Below are 23,065 nucleotides of genomic sequence, written 5' to 3'. Positions count from 1 at the left end.
ATGTGGATCCACAGTTGGCTACAGAATCGGACTCAAAGAGTGCTTATCAATGGGACCTTCTCAAGCTGGGGAGAGGTAACGAGTGGGGTACCGCAGGGCTCAGTCCTGGGCCCAGTGCTCTTCCACATTTTTATGAATGACTTGGAGGAGGAGGTGCAGGGAATGCTGATCAAATTTGCAGATGACGCAAAATTGGGAGGGATAGCTAATACTTTGGAAGACAGAAACAAAATTCAAAGTGATCTGGATAGACTGGAGTGCTGGGCAGAAAACAACAGAATGACATTTAATAGGGACAAATGCCAAGTTCTGCACCTAGGAAAAAGAAACCAAATGCACAGTTACAAGATGGGGGATATGTGGCTCAACCACACTACAAGCGAGAAGGATCTTGGAATTGTTGTCGATCACAAGCTGAATATGAGCCAACAATGTGATGTGGCTGCAAAAAAGGCAAATGCTATTTTGGGCTGCATTAATAGAAGCATCGCTTCCAAATCCCGGGAAGTACTAGTTCCCCTCTACTCAGCACTGGTTAGGCCTCATCTGGAGTACTGTGTCCAGTTCTGGGCACCACACTTTAAGAAGGATGCAGACAAACTGGAGAGGGTTCAGAGGAGGGCAACAGAGATGATCAGGGGACTGGAAACAAAGCCCTATGAAGAGAGACTCAAAGAACTGGGCATGTTTAGCCTTGAGAAGAGAAGACTGAGGGGAGATATGATAGCACTCTTCAAGTACTTGAAAGGTTGTCACAGAGAAGAAGGCCAGGATCTCTCCTTGATCATCCCAGAGTGCAGGACACGGAATAATGAGCTCAAGTTACAGGAAGCCAGATTCCGTCTGAACATCAGGAAAAACGTCCTGACTGTTAGGTCAATATGACAATGGAACCCATTACCTACGTTTTAGTTTTTCAGTTTCTGTTTTAAATCTGGTATTGTATTTTAATGCAGGACACGGAATAATGGGCTCAAGTGACAGGAAGCCAGATTCCGGCTGAACATCAGGAAAAACTTCCTGACTGTAAGAGCAATACGACAATGGAACCAGTTACCTGGGGAGGTGGTGGGCTCTCCCACACTGGAGGCCTTCAAGACGAGGCTGGACAGCCATTTGTCAGGGATGCTCTGACTTGGATTCCTGCATTGAGCAGGGGGTTGGACTCGATGGCCTTGTAGGCCCCTTCCAACCCTACTATTCTATGATTCTATGTTCTTTGTTGATAGGCGGCAGTTCTTATGGGTTGTTCAACTGGATTGGAGAGGACAGCCCTTCAAATAGAGGACTGTCCTCTGTAAATGGACCTGTGGTCACTCTAGGAGAGAGAAAGTTGTGGCCTTGGCCCTGTCCAATGCTGGCTCCCACGCACTGCTGGTATGTGGCCCAATACCATTCCTCTCCCGCGACAGGGGAACTTAAAAAAGGTTCCCCAACCTTGCTTTAGATATTTGGAGATATACCCTATTTAAAATCCTGAATCAGAAAGCCATAGTCAAAACATCTGTTTCCTTGCCTCTCCTTGTACAAGAGAGACCCCAGCTTAGAAACTCAATCCCCCCTCCCACTCCATCTTCCTTCCATCTGTCCTTTCAGGGTAGACACAAGCTCATTCCCCTCCCTGCACATCAAGGGCGATTGGAATGGGGAGAGATGGTAATAAAACCAAACAATTTGTTTGTATCAGTACAGGCCGCCCAATGTTTCTTACTGTGGAACAACAGTGCAATTATTTTGCTCTGCTTGTAGAGAGCAGGGAATGCATATCGAGAAAGCAGAACTGGTCGCCCCTAGCGATTGGTAACGCAAGGAGATAAAACAGAAATTAAAAGCTGCGCACCAAAGCCGGGACGATGCTATGCACACATGTGATGGGTTGGTGTCGTTTAGCTCCCTGTGGTGATGAGAAAAATCCTGGTTACCGTTAATTTCTGTGTATATTGTCTCCCTGCCCCCACCCCCTGCTGCTATTGCAATATGAACATGGTTGCCATACAAAGTACCTCCCATTTTATTGACTAGTGTATTTTCGGGGGGGAAATTGAAGTGGCCAGTTCAGTGCTCGTGAATAATTTCCATGCATATTCATACCAGCTCCAAAGCAACAAATATGCAAATTGGCAGCGGAGTTGCTGGCTGGTTATTAATTAGTCCCAGCTGAAGATCCCAAAGGAAACTGCACGCCAAGACTTTGCTATTTCCCCCCTCCCCTCCCCTCCCCTCCCCGCCCCTCCCCTCCCCTCCGAGATTCCTTTCTATTCAAGGGAGAACATTTACATCATCATAAAATGAAACACTCTGCAAGTGGCAAGGTGGTTGATCTCCGCCACTGCACAACCAAATGTGCTTGGTTGCGCCTTTTCGCTGCATGAAGTAATATTCAAGGAATTTGCTTGAGGATAAATTGTTTTCCAGAAATGGGTGGGGGGAGGGAGGTGGCCTACTTTACAGAGGTCTGTCCTCTGTTTTGAAGTGTCCTTTATTTGACAGGCTGTCCAGTCCAAATCTGGGGTACAGATAAAGAACCATAAGAAGCCAAGGGAGCAACAGGGCCCCCAAAGTTGCCCATCCACAGTTAGCTCCTGGAAAGCAGACTGAGCAGGCACACAGGTCACCTGGTCACTTTTTTCCACTATGGTGAGATGTCTTGTATTTCTATTTAAAACATAGTTATTATTTCTACATTTGCACCTACACATAATTTTGCATATGCAAATGTTATGGTAATTGGTGTCCTCTTTTTTATCAATGCGTAAGCGGCCACCCTACCCAGAAAATGTTTGGAGGGCTCATTTTGGCCCATTGATCTGTGCTGGGCATTGGGACATTGTGTGCATCATCTCTACCAACATCAAATTAAAGCTTACATTGGTGTCTGCGGATTGCACAGTAAAAATCACAGATTTGGTGCTTGCCAACACCACCATGGCACCGTCCAAACACATCCATCTGTGGCATGGATTCTTATGGATCCTCATTATTTTTACAAGGGATCACAGATCACTTTCCATCATTTTACAATCTTCATTTTATAGCTCATTTCTCAAAAAATGATCCCATTCTCAAGGGATGAGAAATCATTTTAGCGAATGATCCCATTCTCAAGGCATCACAGATAATTTTACATAATTTCATGATCATCATTTTAAAATCATCATTTTACAGATCACTTTACAATCATAGGTCTCATGCTTGCCAATGCCACCATGGCACAAAAACATGGATCTGTGGCATGGATCCTCATTATTTTTACAGGGGATTCCCCCCCCCCCAATTCATCAAATCATCGCTCACTTCTGTGTCCTCAGATGTTTTCTGTGATTTGATTTAATGGTGGTTTTGTTGGCATCCCACATTAAAAATCATGCAGATCGGTGCTTTGGATCCATGCTTTTGTCCCATGGTGGTGCAGGCAAGCGCCAGACCTGTGATTTTTACTGTACAGTGTCCCCGAGTAAGCTTTAATTTGATGGTGGTTTGGGTGTGGGAGTTTGAGAGAATCCCATGTAAAAGCCATGCAAATTCATGATGATTTGCTACCAGAAAATAAGGGCTGGACGAGATGGGCCTTTGGTGTGAGCCAGCATGGCTCTTGTTTTTGATTGTCTCAGTTGAACAAGGGCACTTTGAGTACAGGGAGCATCCTTCTGCAAACATGTAGATCTCCTTTCTTCATTAAAATGGCTGGGGCCTCCCATGGGCACAAGCAAATGGGGATGTCTGGATATGGCCAATTGGCCGAGGGTGCTTCCAGACAGAGGGCTTCCAGTGCCACCTTTCAAAAGGCATCGTGCAGAGATTGTCTTTTCTTCCTTAACAGATTTTCTTTTTGGTATGACTGAAATAAGACCGAAAAAGCAGTGGGAACGCATAGGAGGACCCCAAATAGAAGTCTTCATTGTCTGGACCCTCTGTAAAACTCTGTGAATGAAGCGGTACAATTGCACAATAAAAGCCTCGGGTTGTATCTAGACACAGGAGAGCTGTGTTTCTGTGTTACAGTCCATGCTTGGTATGCAGAGGGTCCTAGGTTTGATGCCTGGCATCTCCAGCTGGGCTGGAAAAATTCTTGCCTGCAACCCTGGAGAGCCGCTGTCTGTCAGAGTCAACAATACTGGGCTAGATGGACCAAGGGTCTGATGAAAGGCAGCTTCCTATGTTGCTAGTCATACATAGAGCAGACCCATTGATATCAATGGGGCAATTTAATCATGACTGGCTTAAGTCCCATTGATTTCAGTGTGTCTATTCTAAGCATGCCTTATGTCTGGATCCAACCCCTCGCCTGGATGCAGCCGGTATTGTTAGTGTAACATTACAAACATTAGGCCGCTGTTACTATGTGTAACATCACTACAAGTGTAGCCAATTACACCAGCAGCAGGGTGCTAGGCTACTGGGAAATTTGTGAGGACCCAGTGGCAGCTCAAGATGTTATCAGTACTCCTTGCACAGTGCAAAAAGGAGAGACATGTATTTTCTGGATGACGATAAAAACTGATTTAGGGCGCAATCCTATGCATGTTTAGATGGAGGAAAGGCCTACATGGGGCATGCTGGGAGTTGTAGGCCTTTTCTCTGTCTAAACATGCATAGGATTGTGCCCTTAGTATAAATTAGGGGGGGTGGGGATTCGAACTCTCCTTCTTTGCAGTAAGATTCTTCTTAAGTATTCTCGAAGTATCCAGGAAATGGCTGATGCTCAGACGAGATCATCTGGTTTATCATGATGTCCAAACACAGCCATTGCCCTGACTTTTGGGAATGAAAATCTAAGTTCTTTTGGTGTACTGCATTGTTGCTGAGATAATACGGGGGTCCCTTCAGTTGATTTGGGTTTCTATTTATTATTTATTCCTAATCCTTTTTTAATAGCAAGAACATATAAATAAACACAATAAAATACAGCTGGAAAACCTCATCTGGTAGCACTTTATAATAAATGGACATGAATTAATACTAAATTACAATGAATTTTCTATGAAATTACATATTACATTCATGCCATATCAGTATCCAAAATGGGGGCTTTTTTTTATGCCCACTGATATTCCAATACATTCCCAAGGAATTATCATCAATTCAACCCTTAATGTAAAGTGATTGATTTAAACCTCTCAACTCCTCAAAGAGCCAAAAGAAGGAGCAAATTGAAAACTGTACTTTGTGAGTGAGGAGAAAGGAATTATTAGAGACAAATAAAGCTTTAACATGTAATCAAACATTAAAATGGGCAAATGATTTGATCTGGAAGTTCAGGATTTGTTTGGTTGACGCACTGAGGAAGGTGCGCAAACCATTTGCAAGGGGTGTTGTGCCTATGTGGGTTTGTGGTTATTAGTCTATTAATTCTTTTTTGCTGGCAAGGAAGACAAACCCGAAAGAGGGAACATTTTCTGCCCTACTCCACTTTGGAAAAGTGAGCCTTGCTGCAATTGTGGCATCAGAAGGAAGCAAAAAACAAAAACAAAAAGTAAAACAGATTGAGCAGATAACACAGATTATAAATAAGATTATTGGAGTCTCACATCTCTATTGAAACATTAAACATCAGCTTTTTCCAAGGAGAAATACATTCATGTCAGGGAAATTTGACAACCTGCTAATCCAGAGGAAACCCACCCCACCCCGGTTTCTTGAAGCTGATAAACAAGTTCATCCATTATTCTTTTTGTATACTGGAGACATTTTCCTGAGCACAAGGTACAAAACAAAATGAATAAGCATTTAAAGTGGCACTCTCTCTCATGCAGTACTGGGAGGAGGAAGAAAAGGCTGAATGAGAGGAGCAGTTGGGGTGCCGTGTCAGCAGAGTTTCTTTCGGTCCAGAGAAATTCAACTTTCCTAGCTTGACAGTTCCAGAGTGGCTTCAAATGACCACTTTGTGGCATGTCAGCAACTTAAAAAGGGTCAGAGCTGACAGCTCTAACCATATGGACATATGTAGCCTCCAAGCATTTGGTGTGCAGGGCGTGGAGGTGTGCAGGGCCAAACATCATGTAGCACAAGGCCAGTGTGTCAAGGGTTGGTATAACTGGGCAACTGCTGAGGCCAACGTCTCAGTCGGGGGCCCACAGCCAATCCTCAGAACATCCTGGTCTTGCTACTTCTCCTCATTGCTAATGCTGATGGTCTACTTGCCCTCTCTGAGGAAGTGAGTGAACAAGGAGAAGAGCAAGAAGAACGACCAGTAGCCTCTGCATACTTCGTCTGCTCTCTCTCTCTCTCTCTCTCTCCTTTCCAGGGGATGGTACAGATTGGGCCCAGAGGGAAAGGAAAGAACATGGGCAGAGATAATTGTGGCATCAAGGAGCAGGGAGACCCACTCAGGTAGGGAGGCCAGTGAGACCATCTTGCCTAAGGAACACCCCCCCCCCCAAACCTTGATCCAACACTGACAGAAAACCAGCTCTGTGCTTGGCCAAAAGTCAGCATATAGTGAATTATTTTGAGCAGCTATGCCTATAAGGTTTCTGATCTTTCTTACATTGGTGTCTGTTAAAGTCAAACCAGCACATGCTTTTACATTAATCACTCTGATTACTTCTGCCCAGTGCTGCATTAAGGCCACAATCCTTTGCTACAACATACATTTACTGGAGAGTCAGTCCCATTGAACTCTGTGAGGCTCTGAGTAAACATACTTAGGCCTGTGCTGCACCCTCACAGCAGGGTTTGAAGGATACTGGATGTGCAGTGGATGCAGATCAGCTGCACATCCTCTCACTCTGGAGAAATCTGCCCATGTTCCTCCTGCGACTCCTTCCACCTTCTTGCAGAAGGGTGCGAGAGAAGGACCAAGACACATGGCAGCCTGCATGAATCCAGTAGTGGTGGAACTGCTGCATACATGAAGTTCAAGATGCAAAGCCTCCCTAGACGTGTAAGCAAGAGGAGTGTAAGTCGTTTTTGAGACTTTCTCATTTCTGCACAATTGCAGCAAACAACCCCCCCCCCCTTTTTTTACACACTTCCAATGTTAACATTGTCATGCTTGCTGAAATAGCATCTGAAGCATTGTTTTCTGGTGCAGAAGTGGCCACGCTCCCAAGGGGAAAAGTGCAGCTGCTAAATGTCTCTATGGTAGAGTTGTACATGAATTCCTTTGCTGGTCTTAAATCTGCACTTGTTATTAGATGTGTAGTGAGGTGGAGGAAGAGCCTATATGCATGCACAAACACGCTCTGTGTTTAGACTGGGGCCTGGGGGGCCTGTGCACGAGCACAAAGTAATGCAGGGCGGGAGGCACAACCTGCTGTCCTTGGCCACTTCCTGTGCAACCCCTGAAGCCGGCTGGATCCCACCCACTTTTCTTTGCAGCCCAGCTAGGCTGCAGGGGGAAAAAAACCCAGGGCTGTGGGGGGGGGGGAGCTGTTCTCTGGCTTCTGAAATCGCTGTTTTCCTGCTGCTTGTAATGGCAGAGAAATAGCAATCTTGATGGTGATTGCCGGGCAATGGGAGAGGGTTTTACCTCCACCCCCCCCCCAGCTATCCTTAGATCTCAGTGAGTAGGGAAGGGAGATGTGTGCGCACGCGTACATGCATGTGAGGTTGTGCACCCCTGGGGTAATAAACCTCCACTAGATCAGGTGAACTTCATAGCTACATTTCTGAGAGATTTCGCTTGAATGGATCATCGCTGCTTATTGAGTTATGTTAGCCCCATTCGTGGAGTTTAAGGGGGAAAAAAAAAGCCTTAGACACAAAAAAGGCATGCTTAAGGCTAGTGTTTATGTTACGGCTGCCTCATGGAAGCCTCTTTAAAGTGTCACCACAAAGCAAACTCTTTAGGCCCAGCCAGTCGCTACAAGGACCAGCTGAATCCCCCCCCCCATGCCACAAATGAGGTTTTAAAAGTTGGCCGCAGCAGCGCAGGATGGAAAATGGCGCCCAAACTGTATGGTGAGCTGCTGTGCGCCCTTGGCTCACTATGCAGTGGTGACAGGAACCACAAGCAGCAATTTAAAGCAACCTCCATGGGGAGACTGTAATGCAAGCCCTGGATTGAGTGAGTAATGGCTGTTAATGGGGAAAAAAAGCTCTTATGCCTCTGATCCTGAATGTATAAAATGCACCCAGTTGAATGTTGTTTCTTGGAGGCTTTTTAATTTGGAAGCACCGGGGGTGGCGGAGCAACAGGTGATAAAAAGTGACAGGTGAGGCATTCCAGGGAAATGAGATTGTGAAAAAGGCATTGATCTCACCATATGGAGAGCGATTCCCCTTAGTTCCAAATACTCCCCCCCCTTTGCTTGGCAATCCAGCAATGGCGGATTGCTTTGCCTTTGGGTCTGCAAACATCTGGAAATCTGAGCCTGCTCGTATTCAATGCATAAAGCTGTCATTGTTACTTTTCCATTTATGATCCTCTAAACAATTAACATAATTATTCAGGGGCATTCATTCTGGATTAGCTGAGGGTACACCGTTCAGCAGGGAATCAAACCAGACATGCTACTATTGTGACGCTCCATTCAGAAGGCTAAAATGTTTCTGCTCCCCTCTCAAAATGATTCAGATTGCAATGTGGTATTTATTCATCACATTAACCACAAAGCATGGGCCCTCTCTGTACGTCTTGGGATCTGACCCAGTGAAATCCTGAAGAGGTGAAATCCAGTTCTTCAGAACCAGCCAGGAGTCTACTTGGGTCCAGCACAAAACTCTCTCAACGTTCATTTGTTAGATGGTTGCAAATTTGCAAACTCTCAATTTTTCTACACCTAGATATTTATAATCATTGTAGTCTTTTAGTTTCTTTTTTCTTTTTGTAAAAACCAGCAACCTCTTCTTCCCTTTCTCTCTCTCTCTCTTTTGCATCTATAAATCTCTCATAAAAGCAGTGAAAATGAAAGCAGACTTGCCTCTCAATTGCATGTCACAAAAAGGCAATGCATTGGAACATCCATAAAACATTCAGTCATACAGAAAACAGCTTACCCTAAAAACACCTTTTTGTGGTTATTATCAAAAACAAAGGGGGTGGGGGAACTGGCCACAATATGTGCCTTGTAAACGTGTGTCCTTCACTTAAATAATCAGTATGCACATTTGGCAGGGTGTCTCAAATGTGCGTCCACGTCCGTTCTTGCAACTGAGAGCAGGTAAGCAAGACACTTGGTAAGGGTATTGTCACTGAATTTGAATGATATCTTTGAAGAGATGCAGGGCTTGTATGGTACAGTTCAGGCTCTCCCTACAATGGGCAGCCAGGTCAAACAGCTTCTCAGGAGGGAACTGCTCCACCATTAACCATAGTCCTCTATTCGAGCGAGTCACTGTGCTCCAAGCCAAGGTCACTAACGTTTGTTGTCTGGAGCACCTCGGCATCTTCCTCCAGCTCCTCTTCCTCCTCTTCCTCCTCCTCCTCTTCCTCCATCTCATCCTCCTCCTCGTCCTCTGTCCCATCAAGTGAGTCATCATGAGCTGCCATCATGGCCTGCTGCATAGCAATGGTAGCGTTATCAGAGGAGAGGGATTGGAGGTTGTCCATATTTATGGAGCCTGGAATCAAAAAAGCAAACAGACGAGATGAGGACATGCTAAGGAGTGCCACTTGCTGTTGGGAATATTGCAAACCTGTCTGCAAGTTACTGGAAAGGCAGTGTTGCAGTTAGTTAGTTCACGGGAATTTTGACCACAGCTAGCCTTAGGATCTCCATAGCCTACAGTATGGTTTCCTGTGATTTTATTCCTATTGCTCCTTCCCTTCCTCCCTGCCCCACCCACTTCCACCATTGCCAGGAGCACATGCATTTGTTCTCGCTCCTGGTTGAGTAATGGAGCACAGCATGGACTGAACAAACTCCTTTTGAAACTCTATGCTGTATCTGCATTGTATATGCAAGAATATTTGTGAGTAAACTGTCTTCTTTCTCTCACTGAAGAAAAGTGTGGTCTCCTTTTATTATTCTAAGATAGCTTGTTTGCACGTAGGACTGGTAAAAGCTCATTCTGTTTTGCCTTTTGTTTTTTCTCTGCTAATTGCCTTTGTAACAGGAGGCATCATTACAAAATAATCCCATCATTTGCCATCACCAGAGAGTGCAATAAACGAGGTTGTTGTGTGGCTGAAATTGGGGGGAGAAAAACCCAGTGGAGGCTGGTGGCTCTGATTTCGGTGGGGCTGTGCATCCATTACAGGTTTCAGTCAGAACCATCCAGAGCACTAAAGGATCAGTCCAAGGCACTGAACCCATTTTGGGGATTAGGTTCAGCACTTGGGAGAGCTCCTTTAGAGTTCTGGATGGTTCTGACTGAAACCTGGAGTAGACTGACAACCTCAGTGAAATTGGAGCCACCAGCCTCCACTGGAAGAACCTACGGACACCATCTAGAGCTCCCTGGAGGAAAATGTTACAAATAAATAAAAACAACACAGAGCCTTTTGGCACTTTAATGACTAACAAATGTATTCTGGCATAAGCTTTTATGAACTGCTGTCTACTTCATCAGATGCATTAAGAATTAACCTCAGATTGGTAGATAGACATGCTGGGGTGGGGAGATGTAAACTGTGTTGTCAGAGGGAATTGAAATACATCTCTCCACTGCCCCCCCCCCATCACCCCAGCATGTCTATATAACTCTGCCAATTTGATGTTAGCACTTCATACATCTGATGAAGTAGACAGTGTCCACTTATGCCAGAATAAGGGTGCAATTCTGTGCATGCATTTTCTCTGTCTAAACATGCATAGGACTGCGCCTTAGATGTGTTAGTCTTTAAGAACAGGGATGTACAATAGGCTAAGATAATAGATGAAATTGAAATTATATCAGGGTATAGACTACCACTGCATCCAATAGTTATTCTCTTTGGTTATGTAAAGGAAGTCGTTCTATCTGATGACATAGAGATGATAGTGCATTTATTAGCAGCCGTCAGAATGCTGATATCAGCAAACTGGAAAAAACTGAAAGCCCCCACAGTTGAAGATTGGGTTATCAAAGTATGGGAAATAATAATATGGTTAAGTTAACTAACATAGTAAGGGTTAGAGAGGGAAGACAACAAAATAATAGATTTACAGACAAGTGGTCCTTATTTTTAATGTATTGGTGTAACAAGAATCAAGAGAATATGCAGCCCTTTGTGTTATTGGGAACCATGTGATATTTGCTGGTTTTGTTGGTAAATTTTATTATACTCTCTATTGTTTAAATTGTTGATAATACTTGGCCTTATTATTTGTTTGTATACTTTTATATACTTCTGTCAGCATTGTAAAAATAAAAAATGGAGAAAAAAAAGAATAGGGATGTGCGTACAAGCAAAATACGAGCTTGTCAAAATTTTCAAATTCCACAATGAAGCTCATTCTGATTCGTGTCCATATCAGATTGCAATCTTTGTTTTTTTCTTACCCCATGAAACTCTGTGAGAATTTTCCCAAACTTACATATTGATTGTGCACATCTTCGAAATGTATGCATCCATCACCCCATTGATTAAAGTGTGTTTGTACACATTTTTCCAACGTATGAATTTTTGTGTGCACATTTTCCAGATGTACACATCCTGTCAAACACATTCTTTTGTGGTGCACACATCGCATTGAAAGCTCAGAAATGTATGGACTTCGATCGCAGATTGTGTTTGAGCCCATGTTCACTCTGGGAGATGTGAACTGATTCTGCTCAAAAATGAAGTAAAACGAATATCTCATACATCTCTACACAAGCATCCTTGCTGTTTTTGCTGCAACAGAGCAATATTTTTATTTCTTTATTTTATTTGTGGCATTTATATACCACTGCCTATAATAAAATCTCTCAGTGGTTAATTTTTGGATTACTCAGAATTTTTAATGGCAAATCCAGTCACATTGTTCAACAGCTGAAGGGCAGAAAGGCATAGCTATCTTGGATCAAAACTGGGGCAAAATTAGCACTCTTCAAGTGACATAGGTCAGAAGCCTTAAAAATAAGATGTACATATGCAAAAAATAATATGGCTACCTATCCAGAAATAGATAAATACATCTGCCCAGACATATCTAAACCTGGTGCAGCTCCAGAGCTATAGCCTCAAGTGCCAACAAGCTATTCCCTTGGCCAGATGTACTGGAAAGTTGGGGCTCCTTGGAAGCTTATCACGGTTCCAAGTCCAAAAATGTGAAAAGTCCAAAATGGCAGATAAACTTCCCCCAAAGACATCTTGCCAGACAACTACTGACCTTCTCCCACAAGATGGGAGGGGAAGGAAAGGCAATTTTTGCCAAATCCCCCCTTTTCTTCTACTGTCCCCTCCCCATTGTTTTCCCCAGGGGTGCAAAGGGCTGCAGCGGGAAAGGAGAGTTGGTGAAACTTGTCTCCCTCCTTTCATTCACAGGGCTCTCTCTCCAGTGGGAGCAAACGCAAATCTCAGGCATGGATTTCTACCACATGTTAAATTTCCAAAAGAGAATTTATTTATTTATTTATTACATTTATATCCTGCCTTTTCCCCTCTTGCAAGGAACCCAAGGTGGCTTTCAAGGTCTTCCTCTTGTTCATTTTATCCTCGCAACAACCCTCTGAGGGAGGTTAGGCTGAGAGTCAGAGACTGGCCCAAAGTCACCCAGTGAGCTTCATGGCCGAGTGGGGAATAGAACCTGGATCTCCCGAGTCCTAGTCCAACACTCTACCCACTACACCACAGTGGCTCTCAGCATAACGGTGTGTTTCCCTTTAATGCTCCCACCCTAAACATATTGTCTCTGGATCGAGTCCTGCTGATTTTACTGGAATGAACTTTCAAGCAAACTTGCTTAGGGTGGTAGCCTTTACTTTCATTCTCAGTGGGGGATTCAGTTATGATGCAGTACCTTTGGGGGGCTGCAGTAAAGGCTTTGGAGGGCTGCATATCATGCCCCGGGCTGCAGATTGTGTACCCCTGTTTTAAAGTGTCAGACTCAGCATATCTGTGTATATTGTAAAGTCAACTGAACATTGCACCCATATTCTAATTCTTACCATCAGGGTTAGTACCTGGGTTGCCTCCTTGTTGCTGCAGCACACCAGCTGCAATGGAGTTAGGCCAGAATCTCTGTGTCGGCCGGTGTTGGGATTTGATCTTCTTGGCTTTGGGGGCTGGATCCGGATTGCTTGCGTCCAGCATGGGCTGGAGAATACGTCGCCGGGCATTGATAAACCTTCCCATGGGGAGGAAAAAAGAAAGATATGAATGAGTGTATTTTTTTACACTCCTGGCCTGCTCTGAGCATCACATGTCAGTGTTTTAAGATAAAAAGACTTGGAAACGTCTCCGTCCTTTTGAACCTGATGACCCTGGATTCCTGCATAAAGACTGTCTTTATGTGTACAGCTGCTAAGTCATGTATAGCACATCCTTGGAAGTCTCCAAAATAACCAACTAAACAGGAGTGGGCTGATAAAATTTGGGAGACTGTAGGCATTTCTACATGAGGCTTTTATCTTGCATCTTTATACAGATGCCTGCTTCCAGATTGTTTGCGGGATTAAGAACGGCTCTTTTACACATGCCTTTTTCTGGATTTTTTCTTTCTCTGCCTTTCTGTATGTTTCATTATACAACCACTAGATGGCACTGTGGTATGGTGGAATTGCGCAATTACACGAGACTCTCATTTCACCATTTCTAAATAATACCAGACTTTCCTCATTGGAAAAAAACACATGATAATGGTTCCAAAGCATGGGAGAGGCTCTGGAGGATGGCGATGTTATGTAAAGGACCTGCAAATTACCATGAGTGAAAAATCACGAGCCCACAATAAAAGCCTAATGTAGAAAGGCTCTCTGAATATGTACAACCTTAGTCAGCAAGTGCAGCAAGTAAGGAATCCTAATTTTAAGAAAGGTATGATGGCAGCATGGTTTCCATTTATTTCCTATGTTAAAGCTCTTCAAACCTTTGACCAAATTCCAACCACGTGCACTTGCCTATATTTTTTTCTGACTAATACACACATACACAAAATAACACATATTCTCTCACACACTCTTTTATATGCTGTATAAATTGTATATTTACTCTTTCATTGGGTATTAAGCTCCTACTTAGGCCATTTTACTGTAGGTGTTCCAGAAGCAGATTGGTTATAGACTAAGAATTATAACTAGTGAATTCCTTTGATCCTTTGATGATCTTGTCATATTAGTATGTATATTCTTGTCCTTTTGGTTGCCTTTCTTTTGTTAACTTTCTTTTGAACTAAAATAAAATTTCATAATAATAGCAAAAAAAGAAAAAGAAAAGAAAAAAAAGGAAATGTTTATTTCTATGTAAAATTAGAAGCAAATAAACAATGGCTCATATTCAACTGAACCAGAGACCAGATTTCACTTTGTCCATTCCTTCCTGCCAACCGCACATTGAGAATTCAGTCTCTAAACTGTGTGATGTTTTTCACTGCTCCTAGTTGGCCATAGGAAGTTGTCAGATTATTACTCATACTGACAAGACTGTCCATCTAGCCCAGTTTTTCCACTCTTACTGTCAGTGTCTCCAGCATATCCATCACCTGCTACCTGATCCTTTTAAGTGGAGATACCAGGCACTGAACCGCAGACCTTCTGCAGGAACATAAGAACATAGGAAGCTGCCTTATACCGAGTCAGTCTGCTTGTCCATCTAGCCCAGTATCGTTAACACTGACTGGCAGTGGCTCGCCAGGGTTTCAGGCAGGGTTTTTTCAAGCCTTACTTGGAGATGCCAGGGTTTGAACCTGGGACCTAACCCCTTTAAAACAATCTGTTTTAGAAATGTTGTTAGCTATAGGTTGTTTACTAATTTCTAAAATGTCTAATTTCTAAAAAGAATGCTGCTGGAAATATATGCTAGCTAGAGAAGGGCAAATCCTATACCTGACTTGAGGTGGGGGACTTATAGTACCAGGTAGATGAATTTTAAAAATTCATGAATTTTCAGTACTGCCCTGCACTGATGATAAAGAGCCAGTAGAGGGAGGTATCTGAATTAATTTCACCGATGTTCAACATAGTTAAAAGACTAAAAAACATGCATATGGAAACTGAAGACGTTTCACACAATTGTGAAGTGAGGTTCTGCTTTCACTGGGGAGAAAATGATGTCTTGCAAATGATCCATGAGTGCCAGCATGATCCACAGGCCCAATACAAAGAATACCTTCACAAGTGATTCAAAAAAGGCCATTCAGAGTGCACTCCTATGCATGTTTACCCGAGAGTATGTTCCATTGATTTCACTGGGGCTCATTCACAAGTAAGTGTGCACAAGATTGTAGGCTTAAGCTCTTGGGCTGTGGTTGTTTCAGACCGGGAGATTGCATCTGCTCCGAAACAAACTGGCAAGTTTTTTTTAAACAAAGACTCCTATACAGAGCTTTCTTAGGCTATGTCCACACTCTCCTCAGGCCAGAAGCAGTGGGGTGTTGCACTTAAGTAATTCCTGGTTACTCCTACGAAGCACAACCTATTCCGGCTGAATCCAGCAGTTATTTCATATTGTTACAGTAGTCCTAATCTCACTTTCCAGGGAGTAGAACTCATTGACCTCAATGGGGTTTACTTCTTAATTGACATGTATAGGAATGAGTGTAAAGTCTGATAACGAAAAGCAGAAGGGAGACATTTTACATTCAAATTTCTATTCTGGTTCAGTGTTGCTCTTCTTCAGGCACTAGGCTGGTTTTAGAGACTTGATCCCAATGACATCTAAACTGGAGGGCAATTCTTCCTTTATGATCTGATTCTAAACTCTGGCGGAACTATTCACAAGGTCAAGTTCTATGTGGATCTCTCCCCTGAAGTGGATGCAAGAAGTGGATTCTCGAAAGAGGGGGTAAAAATTGGTAGTGGCAAATTTGTCCTAGGAATCAGAATACTATGTGAAATTGTTCGTTTGTTTGTTTAAAATACTTCTTGGTTGCCTTTTGGGGCAGAAGCCTACCCAAGGTGGCATACAATGGAAAAACTCACATAATTAAGAACTGATGCGGTAATAAAGACAGTAAAAACAGCAACAGCAGCAAACATTCTAAAAACCAACATCAAACACCAGCATAAAACAAAAACACACTGCAGCTACAACCCAGTCTGATAAAACAGAATCAGGGGAAAGCCAGAGTAAAGTAAGCTTTCAGGGCCTTCCTAAAAGGCTGCAATGATGGGGCCTGCCAGACCCCCGATGGCAACTTCTTCCAGAAGTGTGTGGCCACTGCAGAAAAGGCCCTCTCTTGTGTAGCCACCGATCTAACTGCCCTGACAGGTGGGCAAGTGAGAAGGGCCTCTCTTGCCGATCTTAAAGTGTGGGCAGGCTAATATATTATTAAGACAGCAAAGCTGTTCTGCAATTCCTACCAGATACTCTAAGGGAGCAATGCTATCGAGATGGATGGTCGCCTACGACCCCTATCCAGTGCAGGGTGGGAGAAGTGGTGAGGAGCGGATCTCCTCCTTGCTCCCCCTGCCCTGTTTTCATGGCTAGACAGCCGATTTTGTAGGGGTGTACGAAAGGGACTTACCTTTTGCGGATTATGTTGATGGAGGGAGGATTCCTCCCCCCCGGAATCCTCGATGGCCGGCTGTGCTTCATGGCAGCTCCACGGAGCAGCCGGCCAGGCCCAGCCAGGCCAGAGCCGTCCACAGCCGGATTTCCGGAGGGCTCTGGGGAAAAAAACCCCGCGTACGCAAATGGCGGCGGCTACGGCCGCTGCCATTTGCATTCCTTATTTTTTGCCGTCTTAGTCTACGTAAATATTTACGTAGACTATGACGGCGAAAATAAAGGGGAACGCAAATAGCGTAGCGGGCGCTATTTGTGTCCCTTTTTGATTCGCCGTTTTAGCCTACGTAAATCTTTACCTAGGCTAAAACGGCGAATCAAAAAGGGACGCAAATAGCGCCCGCTACACTATTTGCGTTCCCCTTTATTTTCGCCGTCATAGTCTACGTAAATATTTACATAGACTAAGATGGCGAAAAATAAGGAAAATAATAAGGAACGCAATAAGGAATAAGGAACGCAAATGGCGGCGGCCGTAGCCGCTGCCATTTGAGTATGTGGTTTTTTTTTTTTTTAACCCACCCAGCCATGATAGGCTACGTAAAGATTTACATAGCCTATCATGTCATTTTTTTTTTTAAACCTAGCCATGATAGGCTACGTAAATCTTTACGTAGCCTATTACGTCTTTTTTTTTCTTTCTTTTACAAGACTGGAAATGGCAGCGGCGGCAGCCGGTCGAAAGACCAGCCGCTGCTGCCGCCGCCGAAGCCACCACTGGAGCCTCCGCCGCCCGGAAGATCCGCCCCAGGTAAGTCTCGTCCCGGGGGGGATCCGTGGAGGGGCGGGGGGGTGGCAGGCCGTTCCGTCACAGAGTTTGGGGGGCCGAATGCCAGTGCATTTGCGTTCCTTATTATTTTCCTTATTTTTCTGGGCCTCACCGAGATCCGTGGCGGAATTCTCTGACATCCCTACGATTTTGGCTGTCTAGCCACAGGACCTTGGAGAGCAGGAAGCAGCAGCCAGATGACACATAGGATGTGTTGTACCGGCATTTCCGACTTCCCTGCCCCGCCCCTGGGAATGCCCAGTTTTTGCTGTTCTGCATTGCTCTTATGAGCGTGGAGCTGATCCACGCTGCCTATGAGGCGGTGTGGGACGGGGTGGGGGTGGGTTCTCTGGGAACCAACCTATCCTATGGCCGTCTAGCCACTGACTAGCGGCCATAAGATTGCGCCCTAAAGAACATTTATAAAATCAGTGGAACCAAGTGCCAAAGGATTTCCTTAACTGTGCCACTTTAGGCTGCAAGCAGACAGAGAAGAAGACGCAAGCTTCCCCCCTCCCCACTTTTAATATAACAACCCCGCACACAGATAAATAACATCTCAGGGAAAAACCTAGATGTAGCATTTCTCCCTTACATGGTCATTTCCTATGTACTGGGAGGGTTTGTTTGTTTTGCAGGGGAGCATTCAAACATGGAACCCATCAGCTAGAGTGGTACAAATCCAGGGATGGTGGAGGAAACAAACGGGTGCATTTAGCCATAAACAACCCTCCTTCCTCAGGTCACAGCCGCAATGTGAATGAGAGCCCTCCTACCTCTACTTTTTGCAAACCAATGAAAGAGACAAGACATTCGACCATGGATCTTTGCTGTCTTGTACAATTTGCGCCCAGGGCAGACCACTGATTCAGCTAGCCCAGTTCATCTATTCTGATTTGGCAGCAGCTCCCCAGGGAGAGAGATCCTGTTATCTGAGGCCCTTTAAATAGTGGGATGTCTGGGACTGAACCGGACCCTTCTTCTGGAAAAACGTGCTCTACTGCTGAACTGCTGTCTCAGATTTACTGCCTACTTCTACAGATTATATTAATCAAACCTAAGGGCATCTCTACACCAGCCTAAAATCCTGCATTTAAAATGGGGCTTTCCACTTCTGTTTTAAATGCAGGATCACGACGACTCCCTTTCCCCTCCGCTTCCTTTCCCCCCTCCCCTTTCCCCCCCTTCTCCCCAGATCTGAGTCTTCCATTATCTTTCATGGATCTCGCTCCTCTTCTTGCCGCTTTTCCTTTTTTCATGGACGGAACTCAAGCAGAACACAACGGGGTAATTCGATAGCTCATTATCTGCAATTTATTTAAAAACGGAACAAAGGGCATTTAGTGCAGTAGACACCTTGGAGGGTCATGGCATCACGTAAAGAGCCCACAAACTTCTGTGAGGGAGCCATCTCAACTGAAGGATAAAAGCCCCATGTGAAGAAAGCCTAAGAGGTGGCTTCTCCTCCATTTAAGCAAGCCTTCCTCAGCCTATTCCCTCCAGATCTATTAGACTGCAAGTCCCATCATTTCCAGCCAGGTTGGGGGAAGCTGCTAAGCCTTCTCATCCCTTTCAACGTAATTAAGGCCTGATCTTTATGTTTATTTTTGACCAGGTAAAAAACACCATAAGTAATCTTGCCTGCTGGTCATTTTTGACTGCCCACCTGAGTTTAAAAAACGAATGCACAAGAAATGTCTAGGATCTGTTTACACTTCCATGAGGCAATATTTTCTGGCTGTTCTTGCTTGCACAGGACCACTTGTTTTCTCTATATGCCCTCATGTGGTGAGAGCTGGAATTTATAGAGTCTTGTATCAAAGCTGAAACTGCATTACCTAAAGCATTTTTATGGGAGAATTGGCAGGTGGGAGCCAGGCTTTTTAACCATTCTTGTTCCCTTGAGTTTGTCCCCTACAAATGCCCCCTGCTGTACGTAACCATATGTTACAGGGGAGGGAAAGGGGGGATTGGATAGGCTACTTATGAATGGGCAAAAAAGAGGAAATGCATCACCAGAAAAGAGGACAAAAAAAGATGAGAATTTGCATAAAATGTGCATAAGCTAATTTATATGGATTGATGCAAATTTAGGAATAATTCCTATAATTTAAATAGAAATACAGTACATGGTATGGAAGACTGTGACCAGGTGACTTCTGTGCCTTCCTGTTCAGCCTGCTGGTGAGGTGCTCACTGTTGATGGGCCACAGTTCTTATGGTTCTTAAACTGGATTTGGACTGGGCAGCCCTTCAAATAGAGGACACCTTCAAATGGAGGATGGTCCTCTGGCAGCCTTTCACATAGAACACTGACCTCTGCCAAAGCAGACACATGGCCAACCTAGGTTGGAAACCACGTTTGTTCTGTAACACATGTAGTTCCTCAGTAAAGTTTTCGAGGACCATACGGGGGGTTCTTTACAAAGAACACTTAGCCACGGAAGAAGGACGAGAGGAAAATGTCAACACAGGATGGGCTTTTGCCTGTTTAAAAATGCTTGTCTGTAAACTTCACGTGATGGATAGCCTTGCCCACTAAGACATAGGTGTGCGTGCATGCGTGCGTGCGTATACACACACCACACACACACACATGTGTGTGTGTGTGTGTGTGTATGTGTGTGTCTCTCTCTCTCTAATAATAATAACTCCTTGATCTATAACTTCCTCTAAGGGCCTGTAGCTATACATTTTATGGTGGTGCTGGGGGCTTAAGGAGGCAGTGAATAATTCCAGAGTATAACTACAGGGAGATTCATATGTTTATAGATCATTTAAATACTATAAACATATTGTATTAAACATACTGTATTATTGTAAAATACATATTAAAATGTAATTAGATATTTTATAACATTTACAAATACAGGCCTAACGCTGGTCTATTATCCCATTTCCTTTGCATTCACTGGCCAAAAGACTGGAAGGCCGGAGAAAGTTATTTTCTTAGTCATCAGTTGGGTAGACTCCTGCTTGCACAGGTTTCCTTATATCTCCACAAGTCAAAGGGGAAGAGACTTACTTTTTAATTTAAATGAAAGCTGAAAAATTCAGCGAGAGGAGCCTAGAATATCCCTACGGGGTAAGGCCCCCTTCTGTAGCTATGACCCTGCTCCTGTATTCCAAATGGACCAAGGATGCCTTGTCCATACGTCAGTATCATACACTGAGAGACAGGCCTACTCCTTAAAGAGAGCAATCCTATGCCCCTAGACTTTGAGAGGCCATAAGATATTGGGGATTTCCTCAGAGGCTGTAGACAGAGCTATGACCTCAGTGGGCTGGTGGGAGATCCCTGCTCAGTTTTCCTTTCCCCACCTCTCCTAGCCACTGCAGAAAGCTCTGTGGCAGCTCCCCCTCTCCCGGTTGGTGTCAGGACCTCAGGAGGGGAGGAAATGGGGGGGGGACAGGAGTGTGGGCAGGGAGGATGTGGAACCATCCTTGGCCTTTGACTCTTGGCCTTTGTCCCTGCCCTGTCTAGCAGAAATTAAAGGAAAGGAGGATGGAGTGGCTAAAAAGCTTCCATTGCTCCTCTCGCCCCGCATAGGGTGCGGAGGCCTCTGTCATCTGGATGTCGATTGGTAGGATTGTGCCCTGGGGCTGCAATCCCATACCCACTTTCCTTGGAGTAACCCCCACTGAACGCACTAGGACTTGCTCCTGAGTAGACATGTAAATGATTGCACTGTACAATGTGTATTTTCAAGCAATGGAAACATGAGTCAGGGGTAGGAATAAGAGTACGGATCAGGCAACTGCCTCTCCAAGGAGAAAACAGTTTTCTCTACCTTGGGTTTTGAGGATGGGGAGAGGGGTGTTGTGTCAAGATTTCACTCACCAGTTGTTGACTTGCAAGAGTGTGAGGTTCGTCTGTGCTGCTATCTGCCTTTTCTCATCTTCTGTTGGATAAGGGTGCTGAAAAGGGAGAAAGAAGCAGCATTGTTATTGAACCACATGTGTCAGCAGGGATTATCCAGAGCTCTTTTGCTTGGAGGTAGGGCTGGACGGATCTCCATTTCCCCATTCCACCTGTGTTTTGTTTACAACTTTTGTCTTTTAAGAATTATTGTACATAAAACAAGCAAAGTTGAACAGTACATGACATAGCAGCATGGTGATGTTATTACAATCCTGTTAGTTTTGCAGTTTTCAAGTTAAAGTCTGTTCCATTTCTATAATGTGGATTGTTACAAGCTCTTCTCGTATAGGCTCTTTGAAATACACATGATAATTTCAAAGTATATATATGGCATTTATGCAAATCTTGTTATGTTATTAATGCATCATAAGTGCATATTTTTGACTTTTTCTCCTAGGCTGAATCTACACATAGCAGTTATACCGTTATCATACTGCAGTGATAACTATTGGTACCCATTGGTGTCGTGTACACCAATAGTAATCATTGCAGTATGATAATGGTAAAACTGCTATGTGTAGATTCGGTCCTAGTCTTTTATCCTGACCCATTTTGGTTTCCTCTTTGGCTAGTGTACTCCTCTCCTCATACCTCCTTTTTTGGCATCATTTTTTTTGGCATGAGATTTAATTCCCTTGAATTATTATTTGCATCTCATGCTTGTTCCGGCTTCCCATCTGGTCAACTGGGGTGCCTGCCTTTCTCTATGGTTTTAACCTGATCCTTGCCGTTATAGCCTACGTACTCCAAGTATACTTTCTTTGCATATCTGCAAACACATACATTTTTGTGACCATGTGTGTGACGTGCTTTGAACACTCTAGAAATCTGACACGTGTAAATGCCAAACGTTATTATTGGGGTTACTTTGCAAAACTTTAAACCACTTCCCAGAAGCAGGTTTATTCTACAGTTCAGACAGCAGAGGGTAGCAGCAAGTTGGTTTGGTGAAGGGTTGGTAGAAGATGGCCTATTAAAATCACATTGTTTGCTACATAATGAGTGCATTGCCGACTTACAGCTCAGCACCATGCAAACTTCAGAATTACAAAAGATCAATTAAAATCAAATCTGAGTGATTCCCAGCAATAAGATGGATCCAGATGTTAAAGTAACTAAAGTAACCATGACTGTCCTTATTCTACGTGCCAATAAACCAGCGATTCATGGTTTGGTTCGGAAAGGGCAGGCTTTTAGTGCAAAGCTATGCTATTTCTCTGCATTTTTCAGAATCACAGAATTCAGTGGGGTTGGATCCAGCCTTAGTCCTTAGACTCATGGAAATCAATGGGTCTTAAGATGGTAGCATCTAACTTAAATCCTATTGATTTCAATGGGTTTACTCTAAATATGACTAAGGCTGGATCCAACCCCATGGTTGGAAGGCATTGTGGCCACCTCAATCCAACTAATCCCCTGATCAAAAGCAGAGCAATCAACCCACCCACTAGCTTATACTATCCAGTGAGCAGGTCCTTAAATCTGATTTGCATCCCCTGCTATTATTATTATTATTATTATTGCCTCACAACAGCCCTTTGAGGTAGGTTAGGCTGATAACAAAATGCCTGGCCCAAGGTCACCCAGTAAACTTCATGGATGAGTGGGAATTTGATCTTGAGCCTTCCCCGTCTAACCATTATACACAGACTTTATATGACAGACAGACCTTAGAGAAGCCTTCCCCAGTCTGGCGCCCTCCAGATGTTTTGGACTTCAGTTCCCATCAGCTCCAGCCAGCATGGCCAATAGTCAGAGATTCTGGGAGTTGTAGTCCAAATACCTGGAGGGCACCAGGTTGAGGACGGCTGCTTTAGGGTAACTGGTGGGAAAACACAGAATCTTTGATGTACCAACTGTA

At 44.1% G+C, this 23,065-nt stretch overlaps 1 protein-coding gene across 4 annotated transcripts in view; it reads right to left on the bottom strand.

Annotated features, from left to right (window-relative positions):
* Window positions 1-8,095: 8,095 nt before the first annotated feature.
* Window positions 8,096-23,065, bottom strand: part of PKNOX2 (PBX/knotted 1 homeobox 2) — a 531,025-nt gene continuing 516,055 nt past the window's right edge. For 2 of the 4 annotated variants that reach the window (XM_084803817.1, XM_084803820.1), the window contains 3 exons: window positions 21,124-21,200; window positions 12,973-13,136; window positions 8,096-9,504 (listed from right to left, as the gene is read on the bottom strand). In XM_084803817.1, coding sequence (XP_084659943.1) covers window positions 9,263-9,504; window positions 12,973-13,136; window positions 21,124-21,200 — 483 coding nt within the window. In that variant the 3' untranslated portion in view covers window positions 8,096-9,262. Of the gene's footprint in view, window positions 9,505-12,957; window positions 13,137-21,123; window positions 21,201-23,065 lie in introns of all 4 variants that reach the window. The other 2 variants (XM_084803819.1, XM_084803816.1) reach the window with 1 other exon arrangement.

The sequence above is a fragment of the Heloderma suspectum genome, chromosome 6, assembly GCF_057233095.1.
Source record: "Heloderma suspectum isolate Gila_16-S chromosome 6, 16-S_ref, whole genome shotgun sequence".
NCBI classification, from domain to species: Eukaryota; Metazoa; Chordata; class Lepidosauria; order Squamata; family Helodermatidae; genus Heloderma; species Heloderma suspectum.
Note: the sequence above shows the minus strand (reverse complement) of the source record. Positions and strands in the feature narration are given on the sequence as shown.